The following is a 20,539-nucleotide window of genomic DNA, read 5'->3' as shown; positions in this document are numbered from 1 at the left end:
GAGTGTCCATCTGCCTCTTCAGTGCCTAAAAAAACATTGAAAATCTGCCTCGTATGCCTTTAGGAGCCTCCAAGGTCTCACTGACTTTTCATGAGACTCATACTAATTTTTGAAAATAGATTAACACTTCTAAAAAGTTAGTGTTCAGTCTTTTAGATGTAGCCATCTACCAGACACAAAATCAAGACCAATTTAGGCACTTCAGCAAACACTTATGTACAAAGAATTGATAATTTTTAATAGTTTGTACCAGGAATGGTAGATGAACTTTAAAATTACACTACAAACCTTTCAGGTTGGTTTGAATGAATGTTAAAAAACGAGGAGTTTTTTGATGTACGTGTACCCTTTTCAAATCAGGCACAAGTAGTATCTATTGATTGCTCAGAAGAGCCTCTATTTGCTATATTTATAATACAGAAGGAAAAATATCAGAAGTTCAGCTGGTAGTTCTTAGGAAAAACAGATGACTAGTTAGAAACCAGTGGGAATCCAGTCAAGGGAAAATATTTGTGGTGCAATGATACTTATGGCCAAAAGACCTAGGAAAATCAATGATCAATGTTTTCTTTAGTGAGCATAGAGAATTCCTCAAATTAACTCACACTATCCTCAGTGCACTGAGCCAAAGCCAACTGAAGTTAATAGATAACCTTGAGTAAGTATCCATGGACTCCTGATTGCGGATTATGAAGTGAAGAAACTCCGGGACAGGGCCAGCCTGGATTACTAATACATCACTATTTTCCCCTTCTTTGGTATCATCTTTGTCCCCTCTTTATTATACTATATATCAGCTTTTCCTTGACAATGTCTCTTTTTTCTCTGCCATATGAAATCATAACTATATACTTTTTTTTATATTACATCCTAAAAAAACCCAACAAGGGCATTCCCACCTGTTTCATAATTCAAAGGTAATCGTTTTGCATTCAAAATTTGTTGCAGGTTATTTGATTCTTGAAGGGGGGTTCAGGCCTGATTTATTAAAAAAAAAGTTCTGTTTTCACAGAGCTTCATCTGTTTCATATCAGAGTATAAATTTATGTTTGAAAAGAGCAGCAGTCAATAAGAATTTCACCACTTATGAATTCTGCTCATTTTATTAGTCTTCATCTTAGTGATAACAGGAAATAGTTGTATTTTATTGCATCTACTTCTACTGCTTTCAAAACCAAGATGACTGTGTAACAAAAATTATAGTAGTTGACTTAACGCCATTAGCGCTGCAGTTGTAGAATTTCATTCCATTGTTTGCAAACCAGAAAGATAAGGGTCAAATTCTACAAAAAAATCTTCCTATTATTTTTTGAATGACCATATTATCTCGGGATAGCTATATTAAATCTACTGTATCTGATTCCTGAAATAGCAGCGGAACTCTACAAGTGTACAAAAATCATTCATGTATCTCATACAAGATCACCCTTCATGACTTTTAAATAGAGAAGTCACTACATAACTGTGAAGTGAGAGAATCTTGTGGAAACACTACCCTCATTTCTACCCCATTTCCCTCAAGCCAGACCAACTGCAAATGGTACAATGCACAATATTAAGAGTAGCCTGAAATAAGCTAAATTGTAAACATATTTATTCATAGCAAGTATAAATAATCCTTTCTTGGTTTTAGTGCTTTACTCTGACTGCTTCAAAACAATACAGTTACTGAAAAAGGTTGGTCAAGATCTGGACAACTCAAGTACAATTCCTACCCCCCATAGCTGGTTTGGAAATTTTAACTACTGCAATTACTCTTCCCTGCAAAGGGATCACTTCAGAGAAGATCATGGAATGTGGTTATCTTTGAAGTGGTGCTGTACTGTTTCTATATTGCCATGGATGAAGGGAGGAACTGAAGCGAGGAAGGTACAGGGACTTTGTGCTGTTGATTCAACTCACTGAATGGTTAACAACCTCAGGTGGGGTTCTGTCTTACTTCAGTCATATTATTGCTTTTATAGATGAGTTCATTAGGTCAGCAGTAGCTATTTTTTAAATCTTCAAAGTGCCTGAGTATCTCAAAACTGGATGGTCATTGTATCAATGAGTATCTCAAAACTGTACTTAAGCATCATTCTGTGTCCTTTCTCCATGATAATACTTTATGGTACAGCATTCTAATGGAGAAAATGCTTCTTTAATGACGTCTGATATTTAGATGTCACTCTAGGTTTTAAATATTATTATTGTCTCAATTTCTTAAAAAACTGCTGGGCCACGTGTATTCATAGGAATAGAAATGAATCTGTGTGAACAGCAGTGTAAAAAATTGCTTCATTATTTATGCATGGGGGAGTGCACTTGTCTCATTATGCAAGAATAAAATGTGAAGGAGTGTTACTTATTATGGCGTGTAAGAGTATATTCTATCTACTATATCAAGAAAGCAAAGATAGATAAGCTTTTCCCTTTTACTGTCACAGAGCGGAGTGCTTTGTCCAATAGGATTCACACTGAGTCAGACTAAGGCCTGGCAGTTCTTAAAGGCCAAAGGAGCAACTCCACCTGGTGTTACCTGCATAAGGCATATTCTGGGTCTTTGCTTAACTGTATTATATGATGGCAGCTAAAATAAGCTTGGATTTCCTTTGATCTGAAATGTGGTCCGTATGAGTGCATACTTATCTCCACACTGAAGTTCACTGTCTGGTTTTAAATCGAGTCATCCCACCAAAATTTAGGCTCTTATTGAAGGGTCCTTACTCAACCGACTTAACTAACTTAAGGGTACAATTGCCATAGCTTCCTTGCTTAATTTAGTGGAGAAGGAAAAGTATGTCCTATGGGATATTCAGAACTTAATGAGAGCTCTGAAAGTTTCTTTCTCCTCTCACTGACTGTAGAATGAGCTTGAGTAGGCTCCTAACTCAGATACCTCATTTAAGTGCCCAAAAGTAGATGGAATGAATCTGAACCAGAATCTCCTTGTGTATATTGGATCAAGCTCTGTTTAATCTTTATCATTCAGAAGGTTCAGTCTGTATGAGGATGAAAGAAAATTGTGTTTGTCACAGATTGTCTGACTAGAGAGAACTGAATTTAAAAGTCTTTTGTCTGAAAAGAGGTAAAAGGAACAATACAGGCAACAACATAAAATACAAATGAGAGCTTTTCTAATACATCTATCCTTCTCTATATGAATCGTGGAGGTGTAACAACATTACCTATTCTTCCTACACCACTATCCTCCCTTGAAAAAAAGAAGAAAATAAAACTGCCAAAAACCGTCAGTAAGAAATACTTTGATATTACTGAATTCCAAAATATAAATAGGATCATAATGCAAATTATTTCAGTAGTACCTCTGTTTTCATTCAGTGCCCATTGATTTAGAGTAAAATGCCAGAAACAATTAGAAAAAATATAAGTGTTCTAAAAGCAAATATAGATGGTGTTTTTGCATTTAACCTCAGCTATATATTTCAGAAATAAACATGGCTTTTATTCAGGACATGTATTTGCCAATAATACATCTGATTAAACTAGGAAAATTAGACATACTATCAGTAGCTTGCTCCCAAATTACACAAGAAGAAATTAGATACATTTTCAGTAGCTTGCTCTCAAATCTCTTCAGTCTATGAGTCACCAGATTCTTCCTGCCAAACTAAATATGTCTGTGAAAGGCTGGAAACTTTAATGGAAAGAAACATAAAACTTGAAATACGTAGGAAAAACTAAGTTTTTTCATGGAAGACCTGTTGACTAGTAATTCAGGAATTCAGGGGATGTAGAAACAAATTATTACATCTTACTTGTCTGCAGAAGTTTCAGGGTATGAAACGTATTCAATTTAAACCTGCTATGTTAACGTAAAATAGATGTCCATATTAGCTTTCATGTAACCTAAAGTAATCAATGAAGACTTACAGAAGGAAGTTGTAAAAATTTCATTATAACAGTAGAAGCTCTTATCTAGTCATTTTGATGGGGCTGAGTTAAAAGAAACCTTCAGTATAATTCATGCAAGTCTGAAAAAAATCCCTCTGTTGTAAACTGGATTTATTATATATAGTACCACACAGCCATCAAAGCTTATTAGGAATATACTAATCTTTTCAGATCCACAACCATAATGACATCTTCTCTACCATTTTCCCCACAACACTTATACTTTTTCTACCTTTGCATAAGCCATATATTTAAAAATATTCTTTAGAATACAGACTTGTTGTGAAATATGAAGTTGTGTGCGTAATTTCAGCTTTTACCCATTGCCTTAGTAGGATATGGCTGTTTAATTAACATTCTTTTGAAGTCAAAACAATTTTCAGTAATATTTACTTTCCTTAGAAGTTGCAGTTTGTAGGATCTGGGGGTGTTACTTAAGTGCTTATTTGTTTGGAGATAGAAATAGTTAATAAGTATTGCTAGAATACTTATTTTCAGAAAGAAAGCAGTTTTGTTCACTGGGCTGGATTGAGTCAGAATGGTCTGAGCCAACCCCTTCTTTTTTCTGCGTACTCAGCCCTGTGTAAATTTCTGCCCAACACACAAAGACACAAACACTATAAACAAATAGTTCTGTATCAAAAAAAATCATATAATTTCAGGTTTGGGTGTGAGTCATAATTTCCTAATGGAAGTGCTTTAACAGGACACTCATTCCCTACTTCCACACTTTTATGGGCACATAAGGAAGCAGAAGGATCTGCTGTCTGGAGGCACTCTCTTACTCTAGAACAGTTATATTACATAGATGGGAAAGCTGGGATCACAGAAAATTTCAAAAGTAAGATGGGAAATATATAAATATGCTGTAGACTCAGGGGGAAAAAAAAAAAAAAAGAGAGAGATGAGCCCTAAATTGTTTCTTTGATAAAAGGAAGCTATTCCAGTTTTCACTAGCAAAGGATTTAACATGAGGTAAGCAAACAGCTTCCACTCTGTCTCATAAGAGCAAGAACACTGAAAACATATGAAATTTGACTGTATATGGGATTCAGTCAGAAAATACAGCAAGTACCTCAGATGTGTGTCTGATTTTTGTAGGAATTTAGGTTTACTAAGGAATTCAAAGCAGTTTTCTAAGGAATTCCAAACCAATTTACCAGGAATTGGCATTGGAGAGGCAATCAGAAATTTAACCTAAAAGTTGCTCAGATAAAATTAGCAAGATAAGCTCACCTGTGTAATTTGTCTAATACTTAAAGAAGTCTGAAAAGAAAATAGCATTTGTCTTTTCTTGCTTTGATGCAGTAAAAAAAGCAATTTATCCTATTATTCTGAAGGTTATGTGTTAACCCATGCCTAAGGTACAGCTTTTTGGTTGAAATAGACATTTAGTATTTAACTAGATTCAATTTTTTAAACTTTTACTTAGAGTGACAATGCAAAATTTTTTGTAAGTTGGAGTGACCGACTGGTCAGTGTACGATATGCCCCTCCAAAGGCTATGGATGTGTTAAAATTCCTGTTCTCAGAACCTCATTCACAGATACAAACATGAAATATGACTGTCATTACTTAACAATTAGACCCAGTACTTGGACTATATCTTACATAGCGATTTTGCATTAAATGCACCACAAAGAAAGTATGAATTAATGGCTTTTTCTTCTTTTTGACATGGAAGTTCCTGTGGTTATTACCAGAGATAAATTTAGCATAAATTCTTCAATAAGTATACATTTGTGGTATTTCTTTTGTCTTGATTTCTAGACTGAGAAATGACATAAGTGTTGGTTACCCCTTTCATTTGTTGTCATATTTTTTAACAATTAAGCTTTTATCATAGGGAAATATTGATATATGGGTGTGGTTTAATAAACAAGTTCAGTTCCATCCTTTTTTAGCAAAGCTCTGAAATGAAAATGGCTTTAAGTCTCTTTGATTTTCAGTGATGTAAGAGGGTTTGAAACATACATAAGAGCTAAAGTGCTGAATAACCTCTAGAGAAATGGCTGTATGAACTTCCTTCTCTGAATGAGCACTCTGTATAGATTGCCCTAGATGCTCAAGTATTTAATGTAAAAAGTTTTTATTAAGAGACTCTGTGGTTCTGCTAAACTGAGTAATTTGCCTTGTGACTCTTGCTGCTGTTGATCAAATATTGCAAATGCATGATTATTACCAGAATAAGTGAAGAGGTCCATATGCAAAGGTTTTGGCCAATTGCATAGAGCATATGCCAGAATTGAAGTCAGTGAAGGGTTTTTCTTGGTATTTAAGATTCAGTGGAAAAGTAAGAGGGGCAGCTATGCCAAGAATTAATGCTGATCTTGCCAAGTGCTTCTTTGAGTGATTTTATCCAACATGAGACTAAACAATGTATTAAATACACATATAGCAGTTAGGGAATCAAATGTCAAATAACAGCTTTCTGCTATTTGAGACCAAATTTGAAACTTGGTCTAGTGCATAGATAAAGGCAAACACCATAAAAAGCATTAGCATCTCTAACATCTAACAACTAATATAGACACATATAAATTGAACTTCTGAAGAAACTGTACTTATTTGGTTTTGGTAGTGGATGCTTTCTGCAGAGATGTTTCTTGCTGAAATTTATATAAATGGTTTGCTTCCAGTCACCTCATTAAAATTATCATTACTACTACAGTCCCTCTTAATGAAAAGGTTGAAAAATTATGAAATCCTTGGCGAACTGAGAACTAGCTGTAGAGGAGACCTGTTTGAGGAGTCTAAATTTAGTGTGTTTTAGAGGCTAAATCCTTCTAAACTCACTGTGTGATCCGTGGAGAAAGAAGGCGGAACCTCTTTCTCTGTTATTAAAGAGGTAACTTCAGAAGATTAACCGCACTAAACTAAGGTTAGCCTTTATGAACACTCCCTAGCCTTTCTTAATGTGGTAAAAAAGCACAAAATTCTGTCAAAGACTGGCTTATTTTCAGAGAACTTCCTCAATGATTACTAGCAGGGGCAATAGAGCACACACCATACTAACATATCAGTTATTTGACTACACAGTGATACAATTCCAGAAGCAAGAGCTGTCTTTTTTCTTACAGAAGTATATCAATAACTGTGCCTATAGTCCCGGTTCCCTGACCACTGACCCTGCAGACCTGGCTAAAGCACATCTTAGCTCCTTTCCAGGCTAGCTTTCCTGAAAGAAGTAAGGAACCTGGGGATAAAGATTGAGGAATACGCTCAAATCTTCTATGGCTACAGGATTTGGACATGAATGGGGCATATAGCCAGACCAAGGAACTGAAAAACACTCTCAGGTCTTGCTGTGTGAACATAGCCAAGATGACCAGCATTTCTTTGCAAAGATTTGTAAGGCTGTCACTGACACCGCAGGCTGTGTGTGTCCACGGCAGCTTTTCAGCATGCCTCTCCTGGGTTTGTAACATTAACTTTCCTTTCAATCAGGGACACGGAGAGGAGCTAATGACTCATAGCTCCTTACAGGTATGGAGTAGTTAAAGAACTGAGTGTCATGCCACCTCTTGTAATTATGTTGATAGGTTTGACAGGCCTAGAAACTTTAATAACATCTTAAAAGCAGACTTCCTGAAGTAAACAAGCTGTTAACTAAAGGGGAAATGGAAGCAGCAAAACGTAATTGCCTATTGCTATGCCCCTTATTTCCTCCTTTGTAAGGCAGCAATTCCTCCATATATACCTTAGTTCTACAAAGCAACGAGATCTGATGACATCTCTGATTACCCAAAATTATGTTCGCTGTCTTATCCTGATTTTCTGATGATTATAAACCCATAGTCTTATGTTGCACACAGCTGGGTATATTCCCAAGGACATCACAGAATTCTGATTGTTTTAGTGGGAAAAAAAGGTAGTAAAAATCTGTAATGATTCTCCACAAAGCAGTTGACACAAAGACCATTAGGCTGGATACCAGAAAAGCCTGTTTTTTATGGGATTCACTCTTTTGCATATGGCAACATGTCCTAGATCATTCTCCATTCTCTGAAGAATATCAGAGGAACTCCATTGTGTCAGGTATGTAAATTCAGCTCCTTCTTTTCCATGCAAATGATGCTTCAAAAGATTCACCATAAGCCCAAAGCAGGTTTTTTAACAGAAAAAAAGTGGTTTTTTAATTCTTTAAATTGATTGCCATGGCTTTAAATAAGCATTGCCATCTAACTTGGGCTTTAGAAATTAGAATGACTGAAAGTGTCTAACAAGAAAGGTATTTCTTTATTGGCACTTGTGCGTACTGTTAGCCAAACTGGTATCCATTTATTGGAAAAGGAAAAGGTATATTTCAAAGGAGAAGAAACTAGATAAAAAAGAATATAGCATTTGCTCCTTAGAGCAAACTACATTTGCTTTCCTATCTCATGGTAGTAACAGTCCTCAGGAAACAACATGAGCAAGAATGAATGATTGTCCACCAAATTCAACTTGTATGAAGGAAAAAAAAAATAATCTTTTTTTTTTGGTTAATCTACAAAGTAAATTCCTGTCATAAGACTAGACTATTTCAAGCAAAATTTCCCCCCTCCTGGGCCATGGCTTCTGTAAGTTTCCTGTAATTTGTCCTTTCAGTTTTTCCAACATTCTCTGCCCTCAGCATTGTTTTGTAATAGCAATGGCATGGTAGACCTTCCTAGGCATTAAAATGCAAATGAACACAGCAGCCGTCTCACTTTGCTTCATGACTGTTGAATCCAGAGTTTTTGAGACTAGAGAAACGTTAATTGAGAAGAGTTGTATCTAAGCATAGCCACTTGTGTAGCTGTGGCCAGGCTCTCTGTTTGTTGGCTTCTCCTAACATCAGGAAGCGTGCAGGAACTTGAGTGGCAGAAGTTCTGCCAGAGAGGTGTTGCTAGATAAAAGGTGGCAACAAACTGTTCTTCCCAGGTGAATCATGGGAGAGAGGAAGCTGTCCAAGAAGCAGCCAGTGCTGGTTGGGGTGAAATGTGACCAAAGGAAAAGGCAGATGCTCTATTTTGGGATTTGTGTAGTGTTCTCCCCTAAAAAACCTTTTAAGAAATGCTCCTTGCCAGTCTACGTCGTGAAGAAAGGGAGTGGTAGAAACCACATTTGACTTCCTCCTGAAGTCAATACTTTTCTTTGTGTGTGGTAAGCAGCTGGGGCATTTCTTCAGAAGCTGTAAAGAATTTTCTTTTATAGCTAGGAAGTTGGGCAGAGTAGACTATATAAAGGAATTTTTTTCCTTCCAGTCCTAGCCATAGATATAGCCTTGTGGTTGTGGAGTAGAGTTTCAACAGAAAGTAACTCAATTATTTCTATCTTCATTTCCACCCACAACTCCCAAGGAATAGTCAGAAGTTTTGACCTTGAATTGGAACCGGGAGATCCACCTCAGCCAAAAGGTATTCTTTATATTTGGAGTCTCTAGTGACATACAGAATGATGGAATAAAAACCTTCCCTCACAGCTATTTCCTGTGCAAGTTAAAGACAAACATTACCATTGATTATACTTTATATAAAGGAACCAGAGTATGAGAATAGAAGGCTTAAAATACAATTTAAATTGACATCCTCTTCCCAATAAAGGAAAGTTCACTGGATTTTTACTTCTGCATTCTTAAAAAGTCCCAAGAAATGGAGTAATGTTTTTAACTTCCAGTAACATGCTGCATTCTGTAATACATTTGTTATGAGAATCTCAAGTTGTTTTACCACTGTCACTGGACTTACTTTTCTATAGTTCTATATTTTAGATTAAACACTAACAAATTAGAGGGAGAAGGCTAAAACAGATTAAATTGCTGCCTCGTGAATCAGAAGTAGTCAGGTAGAGGACACACGTTACTTAGCATCCAAGGGCCACGTATCAAGTCCATAAAATTCCTGTTGATTACAACAGTGCAAGACTTTCCTGAACCAGGGTGGTCATTCATTAGTAAAACCTTCCACAGTTCTCCATAAAATACAATGTAGACCTTTATGGTGTCAACAGTTCTATTATGTCAAGTGAAAACTCAGAATGTAGAAAAACAACAAAGAAAACTAGAGAGAAAGCCTTTACTGACAGCAGATAAAACTCAAGATTGCAAGGGTAAAGATCTCCTTTAAAACTTCAGAAACCCATCCTGGTGTTTTAAAGTAAGTATGATCTAGCTTAGGGAATGTAGAGATTTGAAACGGATTGTGCAACCTTAGAATAACTGTGATGATTGAAAACAAAGAGAGTTATTGCTGATGATTAGCGTTTCACATGTCCTCTCACCTTGAGGAATACAAAGAGTACACGTAACAGTAAGTCTGATTGCTTGGCAGTAACAGCCACTCTTGTGGTAAGCAAGTGTGATAGTTCTCTGAACAAGCAGCAAATATTCTGCAGGGAGAGGAATGACTAGGAAAATGCCTAAGATACATGCACAGTAAAAAACCCTGCTATGCTGCTCTCAGGATGCAGTATATTGTCTCATTGTTTTCTGGTGCAGAAACAGGAGGGGGAGATGAACGTCTTCCCTTACATTCCTTCCAGCCACAAAGAGAAAGTATTTGTAGGACACTCAAGTAGCCCCTTAAGTGTAACTCAGCTGCTGATAAATGTAACAGATTTTGGTGTTCAAATGAACACATAAAGAGTTGGTAGAAAAATGTAAATTCCTTTATGAGAGATTCCAGTATTTTTAATATTGTGTTTAGCACCAGAATACTAAGTTAAACAGCACCCTAGAATAGATGTTTACTAATGTTAGCTAAAGTGTTAAATACAGGAAAAAAAGGGTTCTTTAGTGAACTAATTTGCATATATGAAACTAAGGCTCCCAGTTTCAAAGGTAGACTTTAATAGAAAGTGCCATGAAGACAGTGAAAATGTCTGCAGGTGGTATGTTGAGGAAATCAGGATTTTCTGTAAATTAAAGGTGCAAGAATCTGGATTTCTATTTTTATTGCAAGCAAGGAGACAAGTATTGAAAGCAATAACTCCATGAATAGAAATGAATAGGAATTAGGTGGGTAAGATCAGAAAAACAAAAGTGATAGCTTAGAAAGCAAGAGTGATTAGGCTAAAATGAGGATTATAAAAGTAAAAAAAAAAAACAAAAAACAAACCAAACCAACCACAACAAAAAGCAAACCAAGGTACAAAACCTGGACCTTACAAAGAATATAAAAATAAATAGAAAAAAACCCCTTCAGTTAATTTCTTGGCTTTATAGCCTAACCACCCCAGATTTCCTTTTCTTAGTTATATTCTTGTTTGGAAAGGTAACTGAGGCCCTGAAGGAGAGGTAACTTCAGACAAGCATATATTAATATTAAAAGTAAACACTAGCTTCAGAGGGACTAAAAGCACACATTATTGCATGTTGAATTCTTGAATAAATATATTAATGAATAAATTCAGAATTAATATATTCCTAGCTAAAAGTTTCATCCACTTTATGTTATTTGAGTAGCACATAGCTGAGAATCAGAAATAGATCTCTATTATTTACAAGTTGTGTATATCTTAATCTTGACAGCACTTGCAAGAAGGTACTAAGATAAAAGAGTTATCTAACAACCCCAGCTTTGCACAATCTATATCACAGCAAAGGAAAAATATTGTGATGTTCAGTTCCAAAGTGTAGGTCTTGCTCCAAAAAGTTATTTGACTAGTAATGTATCCACACTATTGCAGATTTAATTTTATCTGTTTTCTGTACTGGTGTTAATCTTTATTATCTCACTATGCATTAATTTTCCTTCACCTGTGTTTAACTGACGAAGCACGTGGATACTTGGATGGGGTAACTTTCTGCTTGTTGCCTTCCAGCTTTTCTTTTTTAAAAACCAGATGTTGAAGCCTAGTGTATTTTTAATATGATACAATGTGTACTTAAGCTGTTTACAAGTAGTCTGACGTAACAGGTACATGCAGTTCTGCCTCACGAATATCTTGGGTCTAGTATGTGCTTTCATTCGTTTAATTTCAGTGGCAGGTCAGCAGAAAGCAGTAATATAGCAGGTGGAAAAGCAGCAGCTGGAAAGTGGTTAAAAACAATAATAACATGCCTGAAAAGGAAAACTTGTCAGAAACTCAGAGAGGCTGAACGCAGGCACAGCTTTATTCTTTACTGAGACTTCATGGTCGCTGAAGACTTGGGTGTCTCCATGATAGACGGTACTAGTCATACTCAGCAGCCTGGTTTGGTCATTCCTAAACTCACTCAGAGCAGTTGCAAACTCCAGTGGATTACATGGAAAAGTTTAGCAGTTGAATGAAAGAAAGGGTTGACTTACTGAAGTAAAAGCCTCTGTCTCCACACACGAACTGAAGAGCATCAACCAGCTCAGCACCACAGAGTGTTTCTGGGCCAGCAGCAGCAGAACTGGTTAAGGTAAGCAAACACAGGCCAAGGTAGAAGAAATGAATGTAGGACACAGTGTGCATCTTCACCTGCCAAGGAAGCAAAAGCAGTGTCAGAATTTCCCAACAGAGTCCTAAAGAAAATGACTCCTGCACCCTTGTGAGTTGAAAATGCATATGTACTGTAATTTGTTAGACAATAAACACAGTACCAGGAAATGCCTCACCATAGTTTTGCAACTGTCTACATATTCTAGTCCATGTATTTTGTAAAGTGATTACTTCCTCTGGCGAATATTCTTGGTTCACATTCACACGTAGTTAGAGAACCTTGTAGTAACTATGATTTATGGTTGCTCCTGCAAAAGGAGGATATGGAAGAATGCAACAGACAGGCAAAGAGAAGCCCAGAATAATAAAAGTAAGGAAGACTAGACAACCTTGAATTGTTTTGTCTGAGACCAGATAGGCAATGAGGGAATATGACAGTTACCTGCCCATGTACTGTGGCAGGTGAAGGTGGCATATGACAGAGAAGAGCTATTTAAACTAACAAACAGCACAAGAATAAATGGCTGTAAACTGGATGGAAGGAAATTTGGCCCAATAGGAAAAGGGTTCATAATTAGTACTCCATGGTTCTCCAGCCACCTTATAAAGGGAAATACCAGGACAAAACAAAAGAAGTTTCAAGGTAGAGCTTGCCAAAATTACAGAAGAGTTGATGTGGGACCTTACATAGTAGGGGACTGCATTCAATGACTCTTACAGTTCTCTGTTACTGGCAAGTTAACATTTGGAAGCATTCAAGAAATTAAGAGGAGCACTAGTGGGAGTGTTAAGGATTTGTATTTTTACTTGATGGAAGCAATGACCTCCATTATATCCTCTTAGTCAGGTTTGGCTATGAGGTATACACAGAGGTGATAATTCTTTTCTCATTTACATTTGGTTACAAACTGTCTTTTTCCTGGACTTATGATTGAAGAAACACCAATCCTCAATGGGTGTAAATTTGCACCATTCCATTTATCCACTTCCTTTTATATCAATTTATATCAACCAAAGACCTTACTCAACATGTCAAAGAAGATAGCATTATCTTTTTTAAATACTAGGAAAAGCTATTTATATTTAGTAGCAGGACAGTGAAGAATGTGCTTAATGCATATTCTGAACTGATTCCGATCACTTGCCAAAAATACTAGTTTCGAAAGGTGTAAATCTGAATTTAATTTCATTCTCTTTCAAGGTTAACATTAGTATTGCAGTCAGGTAAAAGTTACAAATCTTTCTCGCACATACAGTTAACCTTGGCTTAAAACGGCTTTGTATTAGCAGACTGGTGCAAAGTAATTGGAGTAAAATGATTAATCTTCCCTAAAGTTTCTTTCAGGGTTTCAGGGACCATTTAATCTTATTTTTTCACTGAACTTTCAGAAAACCTATGAAATTATCTATTGTCTGCTCACATGGGATCTGATCCAGTGGGGTATTAAGAATTCTTAAAAACTATTGACTAGAGAAGGCTCATTTTCTTGGCAAGGGATCTTAGCACCTTGCTGGATGAGTCCCCTATTTCAACTTAAGTCAAAGCTGAGTAAGAGACAAATCTATAAATAAATCAGGAATTATCCCCCTTTTTTTTCTGATATTTCCACTGTGAAAATAACGAACAAATCTAAATCCCATGATATATCATAAAAAGAAAGAATAATTATTTTCCCATACACAAGTCTCTTTAGCCAACTTTGCCATGCAAAACCCAACAAACTTTAATGCATGGATATGACTTCAATGGCAAATGGAGGAAGATCAGATTATAAATGAGTGATGATAACACGAGGCATTATTTCCTGTAATGATTCCATATCTTAACAACATCAATTTCTTTCTTCCCTTGCCATATTTTTGAATTTCTAAGATAAATGTGATGCACCTGCAGTTTAAGATGGTTCCCAGTTCTGAGGAGGTAAAGCAGAAAGCTGTTTAGCACACCGCCTCAGAAGGCTGAAAGACATTACAAATACAAGAACATTATGTATTTAACAATTTGTTCTTGTATAACATTTGGGCCAGAAATAAACATAAATCTTAGACATTTAACAATTTTGTATTTTTCAAGACTTTTCAGCTGGGTTGCATTTTCAGATAAATATCAGCACTGAACTACAACAAAACAGATTATCTACTGTTTTTCCTTTAGGGGAAGCCAAAAAGTCTGCACAGTATAAACCACAGAGAATTTCTAACTTTATCTCCAAATTTAACAACAGTCAAGAACTTTCAAACAAGTAAAAACTTTGGGGAAAAGAAAACAGACTCACATGTTTCTAGGGCTCAATCAATTATTTGTTAAATTAAGTGCTGCTTCATCAAAACTAATTCCAAAACATAGTTTAAAACTTTAACTTTGCTTCATCATTTTAATTAAACATAACATTAGTTGATTCAATATGTTTGTGATAAAATCAAAGTTCCCATTTATGTCTGAGGGGAATATTCTTAAGAAAATACAGAGTTGTAATCCAATATTGCTTCAGGTTCTTTACAAAGAGGCAGGGTGCTTGCAGTGTCCCCAATTTGACTAGAAAGTTGAGAGTTTAAAAGAAAATGCATTGGCATGTGGGTGGGGTTTATTGAAGCATCTAATTACATTTGGAAATTGAATACAGGTTCAGGATGAGCCTGGTTAAGCACTTCTTTTAGTTGCATAGAATGACTGACCATATTTTCACAGCTGGAATTTCCTCTTTTTTTCAGTAAAATAACCAGCTTTTGCTGCATTCCTTTTTTAATAGTCCAGAAGAGTGGCACCACAGAGGAATGTCACATATGAACACTCTAGATCTCTTTTACTTCTTGATTCTTCTATGTAAGTCCTCTTCGTCTAACAAACTATCAGTTGGCACAAGTTATGCATAAGAATTCTTCACAAGCTTGGTGATTTTAATAACATATAAGAACATCTACAATAATTGCAAATATCTTGAAGGGGGCAAGATTTTTATGGATAGTATATGCTATTATAGCTAATAGCTACATATAGCTATTATTTGCTATTAAAAAAAAAAAGACTTATATTCAAAATTACATTTTGCTACATAAAGTTTGGACCTGATTGCCAAGCCATAGTAGAAGTATGTAATTAGTATGTAATAACAGTATTCACTAGTAATTATTATATAAATAAAGCATATATACTCTAGAATGGATCAAGGTTTAAATACTGCTAACTTTGATTAAAGAATCTGGGCTACATCCTGACCTAAATCAATATGTTCCATTGATTCCAAGGAAGCTTGGCAGGATGCACCAGCTGAAGAACTAGCACATTACTTTTATGTCTCTTAGTGCCTTGCTCAATACTTAAAAAAAATCAGCCTCATCTTTCAAGTATATTGGAAAGGATGCCCATTTATACATTAAGAGAATGGTTTCATCCATTGCAATTACAGACCTTTTTTGAATCACATTAAGGAATGACATAAGTGTGTTTTAAGTGTAAGACATTCTAAAAAAATAATCAGGCCCTAAACAATTAAAACAGGAGAATTCTGTCAACTGCATAAGTGTCCTTGCAAAATATTAAAGAAAAAAGTTCGTGAAGGGTATAAATTTGCTGATAATGGAAAGTTGAACTAGGGCCAACTGAGAGAAACAGAGGTCAATGCACCTACTGAAGCCAAATTTACTTAAAGACAGTTTACATTAATGTGTAGAAATTACAGGGTCGTAACGTGAAACTTCACAAGCAAACTTTCCTGAAACAGCCCTCCCTACAAGGGAAAACTTGGAGATGAACATGTAGGGGAATTTCCATTTTCTTTATGTACAATTGCTTAAGCTATACAAATATGCAAGGTCAGCAAGAGTTGCAGCTGGTTTCTAGTGTAGAAAACAAACGGAACTTCACATTTACTTTTAATTTATGAAAGCAAAAAACAAGTAACTGCTACAATGCTGCCAGAAAATTGCTGCAGTGACAACATCCCTTAAAAGTTTCCCTGTGAAAGCATGAACATTTTATCTATAAATGTGTATAATAAAACTGCAGAAACTTAACATGTGAATAATACCTTTTTCCTATAAAACCCTGCACCTGCAGAAAATAGCTAAAAGTTCTTGTTTTCAGAAGCATTAATTAACAATATAGACAATGATGTAATTGGACCCTTTAATAATGACATAACTGAAAAATTGCAAAGTTCTCTGAATAGAAGTGAAATTTAAGACATGTATCTGCAATAGTTTACCCTTACAGTTATCTATGTAATTGCAACTATTACATACAGCCATTTTCCAGATCACATAAAATTGCATGTTCAGCAATTTATAAATAATTCTCAGTTCTAAAATAATGTTATTGAAAAGTGCACAATACTCTTCAAACCAGAAGCAGACAATACACAGTAAAATAAAACTAAAAAATTATTTGAAATAGTAATAAAGATTTACCTTCAAGAAATCACAAAAGCAGCACTTAACTAATTGTGTTGATAGACTGTTGATTTTTTCCATTGCTTCTTAAAAGTGCAAAGTCTGGAAATGAATTTGTTAGCAGTAATGATGAGAAAAAAGAAATCCAGAGAGATGTGAGATGTTGAGAGCAATGTCACATTTCAATATTGAGGACTTTATTCCATTGCGCAGGCTCTATCTGCTCTGATTTTAGCAGTGACAGTGAGATTTAGCAAACAGAAGAGGGATTTAGAGAAAATCCTCACATTTATCTACATTACACAGACACTGTAGACAGGAAACAGCTGGGGGAGCATTTGCCTTCTCTCTCTCTCCCTCTTCTGGCAAAGTTACCGAGTAAGGACTTTTTTGGGCATGGTGACAAATAACATCATACCTTTGCATTTTAAAACTAGAGCACAGAAGCATATTTTTTTCCCTTTAAAAGAATGTGAATTAGTGACTGAGGGGTGAGCAGACAAAAAAGCTTGTGCTGCCATGAAAAATAAGAAAATGTATTCTGGTTAACTTTCAGATAGCTATGTGTGCATTTGTATTTATGTGTGTGTGTGTCTGCATTTCAAATATATAAAAACTTACACACGTAAGGGCATTGTATATATGCATACCTTTGTCTGTATGTACATATTTTATTTATGCATAGAGGCACAGGTATTTTATTTATATAGTATAGAAATACAGGCAGTCGGTTATCTACTTTTTTCTTAATGCATCTTTACGTTATTAGACTTGGCACGCCTATATGCTGAGTAACAATTAAAACCTCCAACTCTCTGTGCTATTAACCCTAAGATAGCAGTTTGTAATTTGCTAAAAATAACAGAATTGTTGAGCACTACTTGTAAATAGGGCGAAACAGCTTTGTGATCTTTTAGCAACCACACAGGAGAAGTCGTATCATTTCCTAGAATTTACAGTACTATGAATATAGTAACACAAGTAGCCCAGATTGGGGGGCTTCCGTGACATTTATCTTAAGTGTGCTGCTGTAATTATAAAGTGATTTTTCCCCCCTTTTAGTAGTAATCTTCATAATTACTCTTGATAACAATTTAAATGACACTGGGAGAGAGACAATTCAACTTTGTTAGTTCTGCAATACCTAACTTTTGCCTTTTTATTTTTCCTCAATTATGAGTATATTATAAATAACACCAGCTGGCCAGCAACATGCTCTCACGGGTTATGATGTCATTCAAATCCCTCAACTGTGTTAGTGGCTTGCAATGTGCTCCAAGCCAGCTGTTTTTCTATTTATAATGTATGCTTGCATTTCAATACTTAGCTATTGAGAATAAAGTTGTGATGCTGTTTTATAGATACAATTTGTACTTGTTACCCTTTGGTTTTGGAAGATGGCATTTAACAGTAGAAGATTAAACAAGACTACAGCTCCAGAGACCAAACAGCGCATGATTTCCATAAAAGCTGTTTCAGAACACTGCATTTTGTCCCTGTCCCCTTGCACTCAAGTGAGAGTTGCATGCTGAGGTGCTAGCTGTACTTTATTATTGAAAATAACAATTGAGATCGTGTTTGCCCAGGTCCCCTCTCAGTTTTCAGATCCACCTTGATCTATATGGTGCTTGCCAGGCAGAAAGGGCACATTTAGCTATTTGTATCCTCTATGAATGGCTAATACTCTGCCCTGTGCAGTTTTAAACGGTGTACGGTTAGCTAAGCTGATTAATCTTTGGAAGGGATTTCTTCTGATGTAGCATAATGGCAGAATCACGGGGGGCTTTGAGTTAAGTTTGTTTAGTGCAGGTAATACCAGTATTTCAAGTATTCTAATACACATTTGCACTGCAGGTACTGTATTTTAATATTCTGGTCTGTTTTATTCTTTCCTCTGCATTTCAGAGGTCATTGAATAGCGGCACAGTTCTACACATAGCTTGACGTACGTAGCCTGCTGCAACTCGTGGCACATGTATCACTTACTTATTTCACCGGCCTAATAGAAGAATGTGGGAAGACAAATTATCAAAGCTCTGATATTCTTTATCTTTCACTTTTACAGTACTACAGATGGGTACACATACTTCTGGTTTTTTCTTCCTAAATAACAGAAAGAATCCACTCATTCATTGCTTCCCCACTGCCTGCGCCTCAAACCCTCGTTTCACTCCTCACTGCTTGCTTTCTCCTAGGTTTCACCAGGCTTCTCTCGGCCATGAGAGCAGCATGCAGCAGAAGATGCAACTTTTGGCTTTCAGGGCAGCCAGAGAATTGTCGTGTCTCTACACAACTGCTAATCCTGTTTCTTTCCAGCCAGAATAGAGTCAAGAGAGGGGTTTGGTAGTAAGCTTTAGACTTACTGTTAGTGCAGGGCTTTTCCTCACGAAGTAATTCTGGTTTTGTCTAGAAAATTAAACATTTCTCGGGACATATTGATCTGGAGATCACTACTTTCCTAAAATATAGCTTCTATTCTGGTGATAATATTCTAGTCAGTATAGCAGTCTGTTAACTAACGGAGATTTGTTCATTTCTCCCTTGTTAAATATAATAGCTTTTACTTTATAAACCATTTAGAATAAAGTACTGTATGATTACTACATTATGATTGAGTGCTTATGCAGTTACATAAATTTCCTTGAATAAAATGCACCTGTAGACTACAGAGGATATGGTAGTCAACAAAATACTCACAAAAGAAGTCCAGATCAGAAAAAAATTATTTAATTGGAATGTGTATAGCTATTCTACATTAAAAGGCAATAGCATATATATTTTTGTTTGGTTTCTTAAGCATAACCTACAGTGATATAATAGCCACAAAGATATATGAAATGTGTGAGACATAGATAATCAGATATTTAGGAATTTGTGTTCTGATCCTCATCTTTTGCACTCTAATACTCCTGTGATATCACTAATGTGCTGTAATGCTGTAGAGCTCATGTGTCAGTTTTTCTGGGGAGAACTCCATTTTATAGAAGACAGCAAAACTACAAATAATCAATTATCCTAATTAATATATTATCCCTCCTTAAATCCTTCCTTAAAAGGTAGAAATATTGCAACAATGCCTGAAAAAATCTGAACTATAGTAAGGCAACTGGCATGCCATCCTCTTGCATTCTTCTATATTAGATCACTCTTACCTGTATGCAGTTATTTGTTGTCTGTAACGGTTGTTTCTTTCCTTACATTGGGATTGTAAGTTTTCTGGAACCCAGATAGAATCACTATAATAGATATCACCTGAGACGGTGGTAGGGCTGAGACCATGGTGGAAGACAGGATGGGAGAAGACAATAAACACAGTGGCTGGCGAACAGCTGTTCCTCATTATATGAAAATAGCAGAGACAAAATTGTCTTTTATTATGTTGTTTTAAGGACATTCATCCTGCAGAGAACATACACAGATGCAGTAAGATTCATGCAGCGTGAACAGATGATGGAGCTATATTGAATGCCATGGGTAATATGTCCCTTCTCCTCTCTACCCCCCAGCCAAAAGCAGAAGAACCTTTTGAAGGATTGATGCCTTAGCAGTCTTCTGTTAGATTACTGACTGGTTACTGAATTCAGTTCACTGGGCCAATGGGAACTGTATTTTTTGGTCTTTTTTTTTTTTTTTTTTTTTTTTTCCGGGGGGGGGGGGTGAGGTCCCAAATCGTGATATTAGACATTAAAGCATGTTAATTTGCCTAAATCTAGGCATCTAGTGTCATTTTCAGTGCTGCGGGATATCCTGCATGCCCCCAGCTTCCACTACAGTGATACTTGTTTCCCATAAGTCTCTGTGTCCTATCTGCTGACCTCATATAAATTTCTTGCATACTTTAGGGCATCTCAAATGGCCTTCAGCACCTGCAGGTAACTGAACCCCA

The 20,539-nt window shown here is 36.0% G+C and overlaps 1 protein-coding gene across 1 annotated transcript in view; it reads right to left on the bottom strand.

Annotated features, from left to right (window-relative positions):
* The window catches only part of IGF1 (insulin like growth factor 1), a 47,762-nt gene extending 30,782 nt beyond the window's left edge, over positions 1 to 16,980 (bottom strand). The window contains exons 1-2 of the mRNA XM_030041246.2: positions 16,672 to 16,980; positions 12,147 to 12,303 (exon numbers count right to left, since the gene is read on the bottom strand). Of these exons, the coding sequence (XP_029897106.1) occupies positions 12,147 to 12,303; positions 16,672 to 16,734 (220 nt within the window). The 5' untranslated portion in view covers positions 16,735 to 16,980. The remainder of the gene's footprint in view (positions 1 to 12,146; positions 12,304 to 16,671) is intronic.
* Positions 16,981 to 20,539: the final 3,559 nt, after the last annotated feature.

The sequence above is a fragment of the Aquila chrysaetos genome, chromosome 17, assembly GCF_900496995.4.
Source record: "Aquila chrysaetos chrysaetos chromosome 17, bAquChr1.4, whole genome shotgun sequence".
Lineage (NCBI taxonomy): Eukaryota > Metazoa > Chordata > Aves > Accipitriformes > Accipitridae > Aquila > Aquila chrysaetos.
Note: the sequence above shows the minus strand (reverse complement) of the source record. Positions and strands in the feature narration are given on the sequence as shown.